The sequence below is a fragment of the Paroedura picta genome, chromosome 10, assembly GCF_049243985.1.
Source record: "Paroedura picta isolate Pp20150507F chromosome 10, Ppicta_v3.0, whole genome shotgun sequence".
NCBI classification, from domain to species: domain Eukaryota; kingdom Metazoa; phylum Chordata; class Lepidosauria; order Squamata; family Gekkonidae; genus Paroedura; species Paroedura picta.
The window spans coordinates 48309533-48326983 of NC_135378.1; the positions used below are offsets into that span (position 1 = coordinate 48309533).

At 41.1% G+C, this 17451-nt stretch overlaps 1 protein-coding gene across 4 annotated transcripts in view; it reads right to left on the minus strand.

Moving 5' to 3' along the window:
• Positions 1-17451, minus strand: part of GRIA2 (glutamate ionotropic receptor AMPA type subunit 2) — an 81016-nt gene that overhangs the window by 22348 nt on the left and 41217 nt on the right. For all 4 annotated transcript variants that reach the window (XR_013224730.1, XM_077300019.1, XM_077300018.1 and 1 more), the window contains exons 4-6: positions 13531-13727; positions 10287-10340; positions 7931-8092 (exon numbers count right to left, since the gene is read on the minus strand). Coding sequence is in view for 3 of the 4 variants with exons in the window: in XM_077300019.1 (XP_077156134.1) it covers positions 7931-8092; positions 10287-10340; positions 13531-13727 (413 nt within the window). In the remaining variant the exon portion in view is untranslated. The remainder of the gene's footprint in view (positions 1-7930; positions 8093-10286; positions 10341-13530; positions 13728-17451) is intronic.

Sequence of the window (17451 nt, forward strand, 5' to 3'; positions counted from 1 at the left end):
CCTTATCCTTCTTTAGACATTGCCTAAATTCCAGCCTATGACACTCTTTTGAAATTTAGCTTCTCACGTATTATTTTTGATAGTTTAAATAACATAATTTAGTTATAGTAAATAACTATCATTTAAGCAACCTTATTCCAATTTCAACACCTTGATTACACAATCATTTCTTTTGTTTTGATTCCATTATCCTTTTGGATTAAGACTGACCTTCTACCATACAAAATATGAGTAAGTCCATATGGAAATATTTGCTTCTGTAGCTGCCTACAACAATTAAGTTTCCATTATGTAAGACATTTTGTTCCATCTTTCTCTAGACTTAAGGCAGGCTCCGTCACTAACAACATAGTTTGGTAAAATGCTGAAAATCTCATGCAACTCATGACACCTTTAACAAAACCATATCCAGCAAAAAGTCACAAAATTTTAGCACAACCTCAGCTAGCTGTAGCTAGTCTGAAGGGAAATACTTTATAAACCTTCCAGCATACCACTGTACCTGTGGCATATATTTGTCCTTGTTGTCCATCTGACTAAAAAAGATTGAATAAAATGATGTTCTTAGCCAATGAGAGATTGAGACAAAATACAATAAGACAAAATACAATAAGATTGAGACAAAATCTCATAAAACAGGTCATGAGTCACATCTTTAATCTAAGGGGCCAGACATTTTCAGATAGAGAATGATTTGCTTTTGCCTTCTATATAAACAAAGAGAACAATATTACATGCTAATATGAAAATCAAGTTGATTGTCTAGTTTAATCAAAAGTGACTACATGATGGTAAACTTTGTAGTCTCACCTCAGGGTCTTGATGCATAACACCATTAATGTCATCCAAGGAACAGGCCAGAGGGGAAAACCAGCACAAACAAAACAACAGGTAGTTCAGTGTGATTCTTTCACATCATTTTAGAATCAAGAGTGTTTCACCTTAGTATTAGGGACATGTTTTAAAACCTACAAGCATCATGGGGGGAAATGTAGGGACAAGAAGAGAGATTTCTGCTCATGTATCCATATTGATTCCATATATCTGGTCTGATTCTATTTATTCATACATTTCATTTATGCGCTGCCTTACCCCCAATGGGGCCTCAAGGAACTTAGAGCACAATGTAAGTGTGTTAGTCACCTAGCATGCTTCCATTGCAGAGTGAGGATTCAGGTGTTCAAACCTGCAACTCCCAGACCTTATTTGAGACTCCAAAAGGCTTTTGATGGTACCTCTCCAAAGATTCCTGAATAAACTTAGTAGTCATAGGATAGGAGAAGGGATTCTCTAATGGCTTAAAAAGTGACAGGAAGCAAAGAGTAGGAATCAATGGAGAAGTAGGAATCAATTGGTAGAAGTAAATGGATCAGTTTTGGGGCCAGTACTATTTAAATTATTCATAATTGATTGTGGATTAGAGTAAAGTGACCAGATTGCCCCACTTTTGGAGGGACATCTGGGGGTACCTGGCTAATTGTACTTATATTGAAATTTTAAAAAATATATATTACAATACTATTTTTGCATTCTATGCATTCTATGAAACTTTTTGTTGCTCCATATAGACCAAATTTTGAATCAAGACCCCCCCCCCAGTCAATGGTGTCCCGCTTTACCAATGTTAAAATCTGGTCACCTTAGACTAGGGGTGACTAGTGGAAGACCTCCACAGACTGTGAGGGTGGGCAACAGTGTAAAAAATGAAATTTACTGCTGTTAAGTATAAAGTGATGCACACTGGGACCAAAAATCTCACCTTCAAATATAGTCTAATGTGGTCTGAACTTGTTGAGACTGACAGGGGAGAAGATATTGGGGCCGTAGTGGATACCTCAATTAAAGTGTTAACCTGGCATGCTGCAGCAGTGAGAAAAACAAACTGTGTTAGAAATTGAGAATGAAATGGCCAATATTGTAATGCCCCTCTGTAGATCTATGGTGTGGCCACATTTGAAACATCAGGGGAAAGCCTTGGCTTCTATTCTCTGTTGTTGGTCATCCAGAAGAACTGTCTGGCCACTGTATGAGATACGATGCTGGAGTAGATGGACAATCTAGCACGAGCCATCTTATGGTGACAGCATAAAGATCTCCTGTTTGCTAACAAATGTTAGCAAATTTCTCTGTCTTGCTTTGATGTTTATATTCAATAGTTTCCACCAAATCTGAGTATTTGTATTTCATTGGAAAACAATTATTTGTTTGTAACATAATAGAAGTCATTGTGTAAGTAGCAAAATTGTTTAGTAATAAATAAGGGAACAATTTACAGATAAACCATTCTTCGAACTAAGTATTTTTAACAGTTCTTAAAAGGTATTTATGATCCCAAATTTGAATGGTCTGCATCTACTAGATCAGGCTTTCTCATCGAGGGTTTAATGAAACAGCTCTTGAAGGATTTCCCAAATGGGTGGGAGTTAATTTTTTATATTTTTTAAAAAATTGTTAAACAATTATTAGGTAATATGACCATACATGGTCATGTTCATCTATCCACCCTTCCCAAAATGGCCAATGATTGGCCTGGAAAAACCATATTTTGCACAATCATGCTACTTCTTGGGTTTCTCAATGGCAGAAGAAAATTTCAGGGGACTTTTGGGTGTTAAAACATTGAGAAAGGTTGTAATAGATGCTAAGAAACAATAAGTAAGAAACTATGTTCTAGAAGCAAAGTGTCCTTTATACTTATTAATATAAATAAACAAATCAGAGGTCTCTCTAAATATTCATATCATACTTTAATAGAAGCTTTACTTTAACCTGATGACACCAAAATCATGTAGCAGTTAAATAATGCATTCCTATTCTGAGTAACTGCAGTTTAAGCCCATCAAAACCAATGAGCTTAGCAGTACCTCAGTATAGAATTGAAAGTATCAGAATAGGATGTGAGAGGCCCAGGTTCAAAACCCCATTCTGTCGTGGAAGCTTAATGGGTGTCCTTGAGCTAGTCACTCTCTCAGTCTAACCAACTCCACAAGGAAGTAGGGTGTGGGTATCCGCATCAGATCCAGTTGGGAAGAAAACTGGGGAATAAATAAAAATTCAGGAGTGGAAGACATGTCAGATACAACCAAAAGAAAATAAGTCTTGAGGCACCATAAAGACTTATTGATTAAGGATTTATTATGGCTTAAACTTTCAAAATGGAGAGCTAGCTTCAAGAGATATTCAAAAAAAGAAGAATCAATTTAGATGGCTATGACTGATTATGCACAGGAGAGATAAGCCGGACCAGCACTCGCACATCAGCAGGGCACATTCCCACAGAAACATGATGTTGCTGTCAGCCTGGACCCCTCCTGAGCCTGGCCCGCTTTAGGGCATCTGATGCTCCATCTTAAGGGAATTCTGATTTCTCAGCAGTCCCTTTTAAAATGCAGGCGCCATCAGTGCCCATGACAGGCTGTACTCAGGCATCTAGGCCTGGCTCCTCCCCCACCTACAGTGTCCCAGCAGGGACACAAAATGACCTGTTAGGTTTTGCATCATTGCAAAGCCAAGCAGGGCATTTGTTGACCCAAATGATGACAAGATAGCATTGCCACGCTATCCCACTCTCATGCAGAGACAGCCCCCTGCCCCCCCCACTGCTGCCATGGCACGGCGAGTGGAACCTGTCTGCCCCAGAGTTGTGCATGTGCATACACAACTCTGGGCTGGACAGTGTGCACCATAAAATTTTGTCCCCTGGGCATACACAGGAAGTGGCAGGGCATGTTGCCCTGCTGCATGGAACTGACAGCAGCTCAGTGTGGCCTCTGCCATGCATATAAATTTACTGAGAAAGGACTAACTTGTGCATCTGATGAAGTGAGCTGCAGTCCATAAAAACAAACAGTCCCATAAATATTATGCCTGGAGTTATGTACTTGCACCAACATAGCAGTAAGACAGTTAAAACAATACGACAATGCTCTGGTTTCTCTTCAGATCGCACCAACATAGGAAGCGGGAGATAATTTTCACCCATTTACTGCAATACTCCAATTTTCACTGCTAATCTTCCTTCACATGCATCATCATTTCTGAAGGCCTTCTAACATAGATATCATGCCCTGGAGTTGAGTGAGTTGCATGCTCAGCAAGTCCTAAGTCTGGAAAGGCCAGTTGTTCAAGGTAATCCCCAGAGCTGAAGCTCTAGGCACAAGGATTTTGTATGATGTCCATTAACTTTAAAAGTTCCTTTTTAGAAATGTCTGAGAATGAAATCCAGTGGTGGGCATGTACAGTCTTGTCAACTGTTTGTTATGCTGAACTTTGCCACCATTGCTTATTCTGAATGAGGAACCAAGTTCCAAATTATTGAAAATGAGTTTTAAATGTCTGGGTTGTTTTTTTTTTTAACTTATCCAGTGATCACAATATGCATATCCTGTTAGCATTTAGTGACCAAAAGATGGGTGAGCTCTTCTTCGGCATTTGTCTGTTATTGTTGTAACATTTATATTTGTTATGTTTTCAATGGATGTCAACTACAAGTTGCCTTCGGCAGGAACTGGAACAATGACACAGAAATATATGAATGAACAGATATTTTCATTGATGATGGAGAGGCTATTCATTGGCAGGTTGGGACAGAACTTTCTTTAGGCCCAACCAGCACTCACAGCAGCTATAGCACCTGCTTCATAGGCTTTGCCTCATGGCTAGCCCTATCCAACTTCAGAGTTTAAGCAAAGAGTGCTGTCAGTGATTCACACTAGCTCCAGAGCTTAAGAGACATGGATGCCTGAGAAATACAATTAGCAAAATAAATATTTCCTGGCTCATCCACCCCTTTTTTCCTTCTCAACCCTGCTCCTGAGTTCTCCCTCCTGCCCAACTTCATGGCACCTGGAACAGGTGCTCAATTTTGGTGTAACCTGTAGTGCTGCAAGAAAGAGCTAAGGACATAAATTTCTTTTGACAGAATTTTTCATATATATTTCAGTATGTATGCCAGAGATCTTGTAGTGTTTTTACAAAGACAACCATACAACACTTCTCCTCAGAAGAAAGGGAACAACCATGACATCCTTGCTGGGATTTTTGACTGAAGAAGGCTCCAACCATTAAAAGAAATGCAATATTCAATTAACAATGCCTTCAGGTAACCACACATAGTGCTCCAGAAAACAGAAACAACCATGTACTCTATAACCAAATTATTTTAAAATTAACATAAACTGCTCTGAACATCTGCCTTTCCCATAATTACTGTTTAGCTATGTTAAGCACTCCTGCAGTGAAACAGAAATTTATTGATAAGTAAATGAGCTGCAAATCTTTATCTTAATGGTGCACACATTTTTTCTGTAAGTATCCACTTGTCATTTATACTGTTCAAAGTAGACTCTTACATTGCACAACTCTCTTACACTTACAGCTGGACACACTGTAGCTGTCCCAAAACAATAAAGCAGTGAACCAACCATTCATAGCTTATCTTCACAGCTAACACTAATTAGTACATCTATCGTGAACTAGGAGGAAAAGTGAGGTATAACTATTTTAATAAACAGAGGGGTGTCAAAGTCATTTATTACGAGGCCTGAACGGACATACATGTTATTTTTTCACCAGGCCTTGTGTGCCATAAAATGTAATGCCAGGTACCAGAGATATAAATTTAATAAATGACATGGGAAAATCCAATTAATGATATTATTTCTACTCAAAATACAAGCAAAAATAATTGATTCCTAGGAGTGAAAGTAATTGATTTACTGAGAAATCCACAAAAGCCCCAATAAATGCATTTAATCACACACACAGCACTAGTCCCTCACCCCCAGGGATGGGGTTCTTACATTTCCATGCAAATTAGTTACTTTTAAATATAAAAAGGTAAAGGTAAAGGTATCCCCTGTGCAAGCACCGAGTCATGTCTGACCCTTGGGGTGACGCCCTCTAGCGTTTTCATGGCAGACTCAATATGGGGTGGTTTGCCAGTGCCTTCCCCAGTCATTACCGTTTACCCCCCAGCAAGCTGGGTACTCATTTTACCGACCTCGGAAGGATGGAAGGCTGAGTCAACCTTGAGCCGGCTGCTGGGATTGAACTCCCAACCTCATGGGCAAAGCTTTCAGGCGGCTGCCTTACCACTCTGCGCCACAAGAGGCTCTACTTTTAAATATACATAGCACTTTTAGGAATTGAGTCATCTGCCTTGCAAGTAAAAATGTAGTTTTTCAGCAACCCACCCACCATGTGCCCAGCCTCACTAGCCAAGCATGGCTACAATCCATCTCTCATTCTTTGTTTTGTCTCTTCCCCTATCCTACCTCTGAGGAGCTTGAGGAGACACATGAAACTGCCCCTCCACTGCCCCATCCTCACCATAATCAATAACCATGTTAGGGGGTTCAGGCTGAGCAACAGGCCTTGGGTGACTCAGACAACAGAGTCCTGACTCAGAAGGAGGAGGGATCTGAACCTGGCTCTCCCAAATCACCCAACTGCCTATTCTCAGCTTTTCTGTATTTCTCATAGAAGCAGTGGGGCTGAGGGGAAGACCTGTTGAAGAGGCTGCCTCTGAAAACTCCAGGGGCTGTTTTTTGTCCCTTCACAGACCCTTCATGAAGTGAGAACAGGTGTGGGAAAGAAGGGAGGTCACTATTCCCCACCCTCCCTGACACTCATTCTGCCCTCTGGCTTCATGGCTGTTCAGAGGTGCAGCAGTGACAGCAGCTTCCCCTTTCCCCCTTCATTCTTCCACTTGCTTCCAAGGCTGAGACATCTTTCCCCTCCAAGCATCAGACCAGCCATTTGCCTCCCAATCCAAGTGCTGGTCCTCCTCCTCTCTTCCCTGCTGGCCCTGGCCTTTCTTTGGCAAACCACTGTTCCATGAGCCCACTCTGACCAACCCCACCTCAAGTTCACTGGTGTGATGGTGGCAATGCCGGCTGCACAGTTCTCCCCCCCCCCCAACCCCCGTGTAGTGGCTTTGCCAGTCTTCACTGAACTGTGGTCAGAGGAGAAGAAAAGAACTACCATGCCTCCTCTATCTTTGCTTTTCTGGCATTTTCTCCCACACTATTTTACCTTGGCTTCATCATCCTTCCCCATAGCAGTTTCCATTCTATTTCTTGACTGGTTTGACCACAATTGTATTGAATTCTGTCTCATTGGATATTTTTCCTATTACATAAAGTAATTGTTGTTCTTGATGAGCTTATTGTTCTTTGAGATATAAATTACAATCTAAGGGGGGAGTGCTCAGGGAGCAAACCAGCCAATAAACCCATGTATCTTGCAGACACACTGGTGCAGTGCCCCTCATCTGGTATACTGTGGCCTGTACCTGCACTGCAATGTCATAGAACCATTCTGGAGAACACCAACACAATCCTTCATGCTGGTGGGGAAAGGGTCACACCCAGGAGTCTGGCAAGAGATAGTGGGCTCCCTAAACTAACCATGGGGATGCCCCCTCCATAACTGATGTAAAGTTATACTTGCAAAAACTACAGCATTGCCCATACGTGCCCATGTGACAGAAAATGCCCACAAGTATCAGCATAGAACTATTACCACAGCCAATCACACTTCTCCCTATCAGTGACTAAGCAACTTTTTCTGCATCCAATCACAGCCAATCTATATACTAATAACCAAGTCGGCTAAATCTGAGAAAACTGACATCTGGAGAATGTATCTGTGAGCAGGTAAAATATCTTTATACAAACCTGAAAAATACCCTAGGTTTGCAGAAAAATATGAAATCTAAAAAAAATAAAATATTGAGACAGTTAAAAACCCCAAAATTCTAAATGGAGTGCCTGTAGCTTTAAGCAATACTTACATAGTATTCCAGACTAGATTCTGTCAGTAAAAGGCAAGGGGAGCAGTCAGAGCCCTTTCCAGCATACTTTGGCTGGTTTTGCTATATCAATTTCCCCACTTTCTCTTTTTGTAATGTAAATTCAACAAAGGGTACCTTGATTGTACTTGTGTGTGCTCCCGGATATTCTTTTTCTTCCAGAGTTGACCAGCGTTGTATAAATTTGGTTACCAGAGGATCATCATAGTCCACTATCTGAAATCCTGATACATTGGCTCCTCCAAACTGTATTTTTGAAAGATCTCCATCTGTAAATCCCTGTGCATGGAGAACATTTGTCAGTGTTCTTTCTGTCACTTAAGACAAGAGCACTCGCTAGCCAATAAACAATTTTGATCATAAAATATAAAACAAGGATTTTTTTTAGCTGAAAGTGAGCAATGCAGCTTTCTCCTCCATCTCTATTCTTCTCTGCTTTTCTCCTAATTCCAGGAGATCTCTGGACCACGCCAGGAGGTTTTTAACCCTAGGTGGAGCCCAAACAGTGGGTCTTGGGGAACAGAAAGAGCTTAAAGAGGATACAATATTATAGAGGCCACCATCTAAATTTGCTGTTCCCTAAAGGGATACTGTTAACTGTAGTCTGGTTAAAAACTTCAGGACCCACCTGGATACTGGAAACCCTAAGCAAGAGCTGGTCTTGATGCAATGGATGCTAGCAGTAAATGAATTTCCACCATGGATATACAATCAACCACTGAATACATGACACTAAAAAATAAGTCTTGCAGCTAATCCAAAGACAGCCACTGGGCTCATAAATGTTCTTATTCAAATTAAATGACTAATTATATCAAGTACAGTCCCCCAAGAAGGTGTCGCCAGGAGAGTGCTTCTGGTGAAATGACAGGCACAGGTTCAGGAGGTTCAAAAGTGCATAGCATGGATCCCATTCAAGCTAGAGATATAAAACTCATAGTGGATCCCCAGGTAACCAACCTCAAGTCTGGTGAGGCTTGGGTTTATAGGGTAATCACAGCCCCCCAAAGTAGGTGCCCCATCATCTATTGTTTCCAATGGAGACGGGAAAACAGCAAAAAAGCAAGGGCAATTGAAACCCAACAGATTAGAATCAAAGTTCCAGAGAATCTCTGAAGAAGAAACTGAAGGGAGGGGGAGCATTTCTGCAAGCCCAGCAAAACAAGTGCAATGTATAGAGTGCCGAGCAGAACTCATTTTCACTGGCATTGCAAGCTTAAAATGACTGATCTCAAAGCACAAAGTCATAAATCCAAGCTTTGGGATTTTGAAATCTTTGTGCAAGAAAGGAAAACTGACATGACTAGTCTGAAACTGACAATATTTCCAAGACTGGAGTATTCTATTGCTTTGTAGTTCAGCAAACATTTTGCTTCAGCAGAGACATTGTGTTTGGAAACGTATCCATTCACGAACCAGCACGAACCTCCACAAACTGCTTAAAAGTTTGTGGGAAGCTTGTGTTGTTTGACCTATAATGAATTACTTTGTGAACTACAAACTAGCCAAAATTCATCATGAACTTTAGTTTGTGAAATAGTACATGCCCATTCCTAGTCATGTGCATAAAACAGAGGTTTGTTGAATGCAAAAGGAATGGAACAAATTAGAAAGGGGATGAACACTGGAAATTACAAACGGGAGATGACCAAGGTAGGAAGGTGGAAAGTCATGTAAAATGCAATTCTGGCGGTGGAAAGTGGTGTCAAGTCACAGCTCTTGTGGAGACACCAAGGGGTTTTCAAGACAAGAGTCATTCAGAAGTGGTTTGTCATGATCTTCCTCTGTGTATTCTGGACTTCAAGACAGTAACCCCATAGGGATGTGAAAGAGGAATGGAGGAAAGAATGGGCAAAAGTGAGAGTATAAACTGGTATGTTAACTTGAAGAAAGCTGTCAATATAGTTCCAAGGAAAGTCATATTTTTTCTTCCTTCTCTCACCCGGCCTGAATCTTGTGGCCTATATTAAATAGGCTGAAGTAGCCATAACAGGCTTGAAATTCTGTAAAGATATCCCACCAGAAATTTAAGCATCTTGTTTCTGGAGAAATGCCATGAGACAGCCAGGTTGGTGTAGTGGTTAAGAGTGGTGGTCTCTAAGCTGGAGAACTGGGTTTGATTCCCCATTGTCCTCCACATGTAGCCAGCTGGGTGTCTGTTGTGGAGAGGAAGGGAAGGTGAATGTAAGTAGCTTTGAGAATCCTTCAAGAGCAGGGTATAAAAACAGCTCTTTATGGGCTCCTTTTTTTCCACCACTATTGCCTTAAGTATACCACTATCAGGTTGGCTGCTGCCTCCGTGTCATCCTTACTTAAATATCTGCAAGATGGCTACCATGATTCTAGTCAAGGTTCTTCATTCCCGAAAGTCACCCTTTTACCTACTTATTGTAGCCTGATCCTCAGGGCTCTGCAAATGCAGATAAATTGGAACCCACACCATAGGGTACAGGTGTTGGCATTAAACACTTACCAGATTTGCAATGATGTAGTGGTATCCTTTTACATGTTTACCAATTGTAATAACCTGTAACAGAGAAATATAATGCACTTGACTGGGAAAGCATACACTTAAAATGTATGGTTAATCATTCACTGGACTGTAAAAGATCTAAAAGTGCTAACTAACTAAGCAGTGAATGAAATCATTGCACATAAAATGTGGATTTTAATTTGTGAAGTCCATATGTATTTCTTAGTGACACCACTCAGCCATGAGTTATTTAGCATATGTTTCTCAATTCAAAAATGTCTTTCAATCCACTTCTCTGATCTTATGGACTGATGTCCTTTCCTAAGCCTGGTGTCTTGAGTTTTGTGTACTTCTTATTAGATTTATTACCTGCTGCTATCAGCAATGATGTCTCGTGGCAGGTTACAGGTAATAAAACCCCACATAAAAACATAATATGATTATTAACCCCATTAAAATATATCTCAGCAGCAAAAAACCTATCCTCCCACCCCCAGATCAACTAACTCCTCCTCTGTGCATCCTGGGGGGAAGCCATGGGTGCTGGTAGTCCAGTACCAGGCAATAGTCCAGTCCAGTGATAATCTAACCTGGCTCATCTGATCTCCGATGCTCTGGTCTCAACCAAAGACCTGGCGGAAGAGCTCTGCCTTGCAGGCCTTGCAAAACACAGAGAGTTCCTACAAGGCCCTCAGCTCTTCCAGGAGCTTGTTCCACCAGGTTGGGGCCAGGACTGAAAAGGCCCTGGCCCTGGTTGAGGCCAGGTGAACTTCCTGGGGGCTGGGTATCACCCACAAGTGAGTACCAACAGAGAATAAAGCTATGGGGGGGCATAAGGCAACAGGCAGTCCCTCAGATATGTGGTTCCAAGACCGTGCAAGGTCTTAAAGGTCAGAACCAAAACCTTGAACCTAATTCAGGCTGCAACTGGCTACCAATGCAGCTGCCTCAGCACAGGCTAGATATGGGCCCTCCAAGATGTTCCTGTGAGGACCCTAGCCACTGCATTCTGTACCAACTGCAATTTCTGGGTCAGAGACAAGGGCAGGCCAGTGTAAAATGAATTACAGAAGTCAATTCTGGAGGTGGCCATCACTTGGATCACCATGGCCAGCTGTTCTGAGGACAGGTAGGATGCTAGCAGCCTTGCCTGGCATAGAAGGTTGAATACCTGGTGGGCTACCCTCATGACCTGTGCCTCCATAGAAAGTGAGGCATCATGGATCACCCTCAAATTCCTGGCCAGGAGCGCAATGTTAAGCTGCATTCCGGCCAGGGTGGGTAAATGCACTTCCTGACACACTTCCTTGCACTACATAATTTACTAATTACCCATACAAAGACCCATACAAAGCCTTCTGGCATCATTCATATGTTAGAGGAAGAGCCCACTGCTAACCTCTTCAAGAAAGTATACTCTTATGGAAGAAACTAAGCCTTATGTTCTTGGTTTTTTGAAAAGTAATGTTAACAGACCTGAATGGCCTGTACTGTAAGTGCTTCAATTAAACTACATAGTGTAGATCATGCAAAGCATTGAATGTATCACTGATCAAGAGCAATCCAGGACTTCTGTGTTTCAATAAGGGTTTCAGCACTTAAATCTTCTCTGATGATCAGAAGTACACATTAGTGTCCTTTACAGATCTTCATCAGCTGAAGTACCAAATATAATACTCTCCAACTTTGTTCAACAGTATTTCAGTCCTCTCAACTATCTGCATAAATGCAGGAAATACGGTCAAGGATATCATATAGCTAATTCCACAGCGAGCAACTAGTATCTTAAAAACTCCCCCAAATAATAGAAACAGAAGCTGTAGCTTTAAGGGGAAAAATGAACATTGATATCTCAGTTGCCATTTTGGAGTTTGCTAGCCAACCATGACACTGTTGCTGAGGCCTTTCGTGTCTGGATTTCTGTAAAGTGCTGTGGATCTCTGAGCTGTTATTTATTATTATTATTTATTATTTATTATTGATATATTATTTATTTGGGGGAAGAGGTTTTGAATGTTAAAATTGCAGTTAACATTGTCAGTTTTACCTACAGATTTGGAGATTTTTTTCTTTCTTATTCTGAGCTTTTGGGAATGGGAATGTGTGAATTCCACCTACCTCCCCATATTCTGTTGTGGGGAAGGGGAGGGATTGGTCATTGTGCTTGGAGAGTCCTTAAGACAGAGAAAGGCAAGAGGCATTTAGAGGTGGTTGGCCATCGCCTGCCTCCTCATCATGACTCTGGTCTTCTTTGGAGACCAAGGACAAGTCTACCTCAAAAGGGGAGTGTTGTGGGAAGAGAAAGAAAGATGATTGTAAGCAACTTAGAGACTCCTTAAAGCTCAGAAAAGCAGGGTATAGAAACCTACTTCATTAGAAAGCCATAGTTAAGCATTTTAAAATCCCACTGATTTCAACAGGAAAGTGAGACAGGTATTTAAACCTATTACCTACTGTCAGTTTTGCTTGTACTACATGCAGCAGGCTTGAGTTGTTATAGTACAAAAGGATTTATATTATGCAGTAAAAAAACATCTCAGAGAGAGGTGAAAAGAAACAGCAGAAGGTGACACAAAGGTATAGCTGGGTACCTCCCGGAGCACACTTTTGCTCTACCTAAGAGTTGCTCAAAAGAACTGGCTTTGAGACATGATAGTTTATATATAAAGAATGGGACCTGATCAGGCCCCTGGCATTTTTTAGGCACTGACATCTCTCTCCACATGCAAACAAAAGCTGTTCAAAATCATGTGTTTCGAGTGGCTGTTCTAATGCTTTAGAACAATTCGCCTAATGAAGACAGCAAAAATCACTCCATCAAAGTTTTTCTTGCTTGATAAGCATTAGGTAAATTTTCTGAATTTATTATTGTTATTGTCATTGTTGTTGTTATTATTATTTAGATTTATTACTTGCCTCCCCCCTATGGTGGGGGGAAGGTGGCATACTTTCTCAAACCACTTCTAAAGTGTCAAGCATTTTAACAAGTATCTCTTTATCTCTAAGCTGTGGTCATTTCCATGTGCAACAAATAGAAATTAGGATTTCCTTTGATCAACTAGATGTTTTTCTCTCACTTGCCTGTAATACTAGAATATTCTCATTATTGCCAAAGTATGCAAAAGATAACATAATGGATTGTCAATGCTAGTCCAAACACCTGCTGCTAAATCAGCAGGACATGAGGTCTTCTTTCACACATACGCTTACATTGCTAGACAATGAAAAATAGAGGCTAGCAAACCTGGTCTACAATGTCGTTGACTTTGTCTCGTTCACAGTCAAGAATGACTCGCCGTTCCTTTTTGACTTCCAGATCTTGAAACAAGGAGCGGTATGTTTCATCCTTTTTGTCATTGTTAATGTTCCCCACATTGATAGCAGTGACTTGCCACTTCTTTTCAGCAGCAGTATCCAGCACAGCTTGTAATGTTGATAAACCTGGTTAAATAGAAACAGACAATAGAGATGCAACCTGAGATGGATACCTTTATTTATTAATTTGGAATTAAAGCTACTAAAACTATTATCATATTATGTATTAAAAAACATATTCAAAGTTTCCATCTGCCCACAAAATTATCCATTTGAATGTTCCTATTCCTTAAGTTGCTACAGATATTTAATTTATTTCTACAAGGAATAATTCAGCAACTAGTTAGGTAGCAATAAAATCAGCCAGGAAATGATAAACAAGAAATTTGTGATGGTGGGTGGGGCCTCACTTTGCCATCTCATGTTTTAGGTCTTGGTGTCAGTAAGGAAGAGGTTACAGCTCCTTCAGTCTTCTCTTAGCTCCTGCTCACCGTTATCCTACTTCCCTGGCTTATTGGGAGTGAATCAGGAAGTTCCTATTGACTTAGGGTTTTTGAGTCACATAGCCCATTTATCTCCATCCCATCAGGTCTCACAAGGTTCTGAAACTTTGTTACACCTTAGTTGACAGGAGGACAGGTTGAACACAGCTGACGTGCACTTCAGCTGGGACCAGGATTGTGGCTATATTGGTACCTCTGACTCTCCTTGCCTGACCCTTGAATTTCCAGACTTTATTGTGTACTGTAGACTCAGGTTGCATCTTGGGAAGCTGGTGGTGTATTCTGTCCCACTGGAATTGCCTTGTGGTTGATCTCCTCCTAGCTTATCAGTGTCATTATTTGGCTTTGTACAGGTGCCAAACTCCAGAAGGGGTCTGGAGTCCTCCCAGAATTACAATTTATCTCTAGGCTACAGTGATCATTTCCTCTGGCTGCTTTGCAGGGTGTATTCAGTGTAAGATTGCCAGGCAACCTGCCCACAGCCTGCCCCCCCCCCAGTGGAAGACCAAGGGGGCAAGGATGTGGCAGACATTCTCAGGAGGCTGTGTGATTTTACTTCCAGGGAAAAACCAGAAGTGATTACATGCTTTTCTAGGAATTACTAGAGGCTCTGTGGTAACTCTGTTAAATCTTAGAGCAGACTGACATCACTTTGGAGGGAAACCGAAAAGTGACTTAGCACCCTTGCTGATGGCAATTAAAATATTTTTCTCTCACTGGATGCAGGAACAAAGGCAGGAAACCACAGCTCCAGTGGGGAAATGGCAGCCAACTCTATGGCATAACATACCACCCTCTCAGGCTGTATTCCCAAATTTCCAGGAATTTCCCAGTCCACAATTAGCAACCCCAACTCCTTTGAGAGTGTCCAGTGGCCCTAGATCATGAGGTGGCCATCAGTGATGGGCCATTGTGTTGCAGGAAAGAGGCATCCAGACACAGCTTTTTAACAAACATAACTGTGAGCCTGACCCCAAAAGAAGCAGGATTTTCTTTGCTACTCAGAGGATTGATCATTCTTCTCCCTTCTCCCTCCCCTTTAATTGATACTTTGCCAAATATCCTGAACTACTTATTCCCTCCACATGTTTCAAGTTTTGCTCTCTCACAGACACAGAACAAAGTCACAGAAAGAGAACAAGGGAACTGACTTTATATTATCAAAGACAATAATAGAATATATTCTTATAATAGATTATACTCTCATATGTATCAACAATTACTCTGCTAAGAAAGATGGTAATAGCTTCTAGATCAGGATCAATATGTGATGGGAACTGAATATGTATGCTAATATGTATGCTAAAAGAGGATGGCAAACTATACTTTATATGTATTAACAAGACAGCAGCAGTAACTCTTAGGTCAGGGCCAATATATGAAGGGGACCGACTTTATATCATTTAAGATAATAATAGAATATATTCTCATAACAGATTATACTCTCATATGTATTAACAATCATTTCATTAAGAAAGATGGTAAAAACTTCTAGATTAGGATTAATATGTGATGGGAACTGAATATGTATGTTAAAAGAGGATGGCAAACCATATCAGCTGGTCGCTTTTTTCCTCTTTTACTTTTCTGAAAATGCTTTATATAATAATAAATAATAAAATTACAAAAAAAGAAAAGAAAAGAAAGAGAACAAGGAATGAATCAGTTAACCAGCACAAAGAAAAACCCTATAAAATAAAATTGTTTCAAAAACAGCCAAGAGTAGATATTTTTGTGATCCTTTCCTGGGTTTTCTGAAGGATACACTAACTACTCTACAGCAGCCAGGAATCTGTCAGTAGCTCTTGAGCTACATTTTGGAGGCCCCTGTCCTAATAGTGCTTCTCCAGCATCTGCCAGAGTAAATAGAATCACACGGAAAAGATGTCCAGCATCTTTACATGCTCTTTAATCCACCTTTGCTTCTGAAGAGAAACAGGTTTTTTTTTTTGGGGGGGGGGGTTGCTAAGTTTTCATACACTTTAAGGAACCTGGCTTTCCATAACTTCATTTGATTTCATTTGTTTTCTTTGTTTGTTGCACTTCATACTTCAGGTGTATGAAGCCCATCTATTTGCCTTCAGAAGCCAGAGCAATCTTCATTGTTGGGATTTTTGGACTTTGGTTGGTCCTGAGTTCCTCCAGAGAAATAAAGCAGCAGAGTCATAGAATATTTTGAAAGTATCCAGTTATTAATTACCTTTGTAAATGAGGCACAGAGTCAGACTCACGGTGCTTTAATGTTTAAAATAGAGGAATTTTTACTGGGAAAGATTATTTACATGAAAATATATCATATTCATCTGCTTCAGTCTCCTTACTGAAGCAGAATGCAGAAGTTACAAAAGCAGTACGTTGCATGCCTCTTTGACTAGGCTGCAGGCAGATTTCATCCCACACACCAGCAGATGGAAAGCTTACTTGCTTCAGCAAAGCACATGAAGCTTCTCTTCCTGAAGAGAGAGGAAGTGGGTGAAAGTCCACCTTAAACAAAGGAATCTCCATGACATGTGCTCAGGGTTTTTCCACTGCAACCTTCCCAGTGACCACTTGATGCCTCTAGTGAGCACACAGGTATATCTTAGCTGCTTCATCAGTGTAACAACAGCCCTTCAGGGCTGACTTCACCAAATTACTTGCTGATTGGTATTCCAGGATTTGTTCTTATACTATGTTTTCACAGCTGGCACAGGCATGGAAGAGGCCCTAATTCCTTATGATGTTACTGGAATGAAAAAAATCCCAGTAGTCGAGCCAATGAATTTTAACAAAACAACTGGGGACACTCAATAAAATATTTCATATTGTGGCTATGGAGGCATGTGAGTCTACAGGTCTGGATTGGGAAATATCTGGAGGCAACTGGGTGGGATTTGGAGGGGAAGGAAGAAGAAGAAGAGTTGGTTCTTATAAGCCACTTTTCTCTACCCGAAGGAGTCTTAAAACGGCTGGCAATTGCCTTCTCTTTCCTCTCCTCTGTGAGGTAGGTGAGGCTAAGACAGCCCTGACATTACTGCTCAGTCAGAACAGCTAAATCAGTGCTATGGGGAGCTCAAGGTCACCCAGCTGGCTATATGTGGGGAGCGAGGAATCAAACCCGGTTCACCAGATTAGAAGCCAGCACTTCTAACCACAACACCAAGCTGGCTCTCAGGGACCTCAGTGGAGTAGAAGTGTACTGGTTAGAAGTGAAGGCTTCTAATCTGGTGAACCAGATGGAGTCCACTCTCCGAAGCAGCCATTTTCTCAAGACGGACTGATCTCTGCTGCCTGGAGATGAGCTATAATTCCAGGGTATTCCCAGATCCTACCTGGGGCTGGTATATCTAGCAGCATGCAAGGCAGAG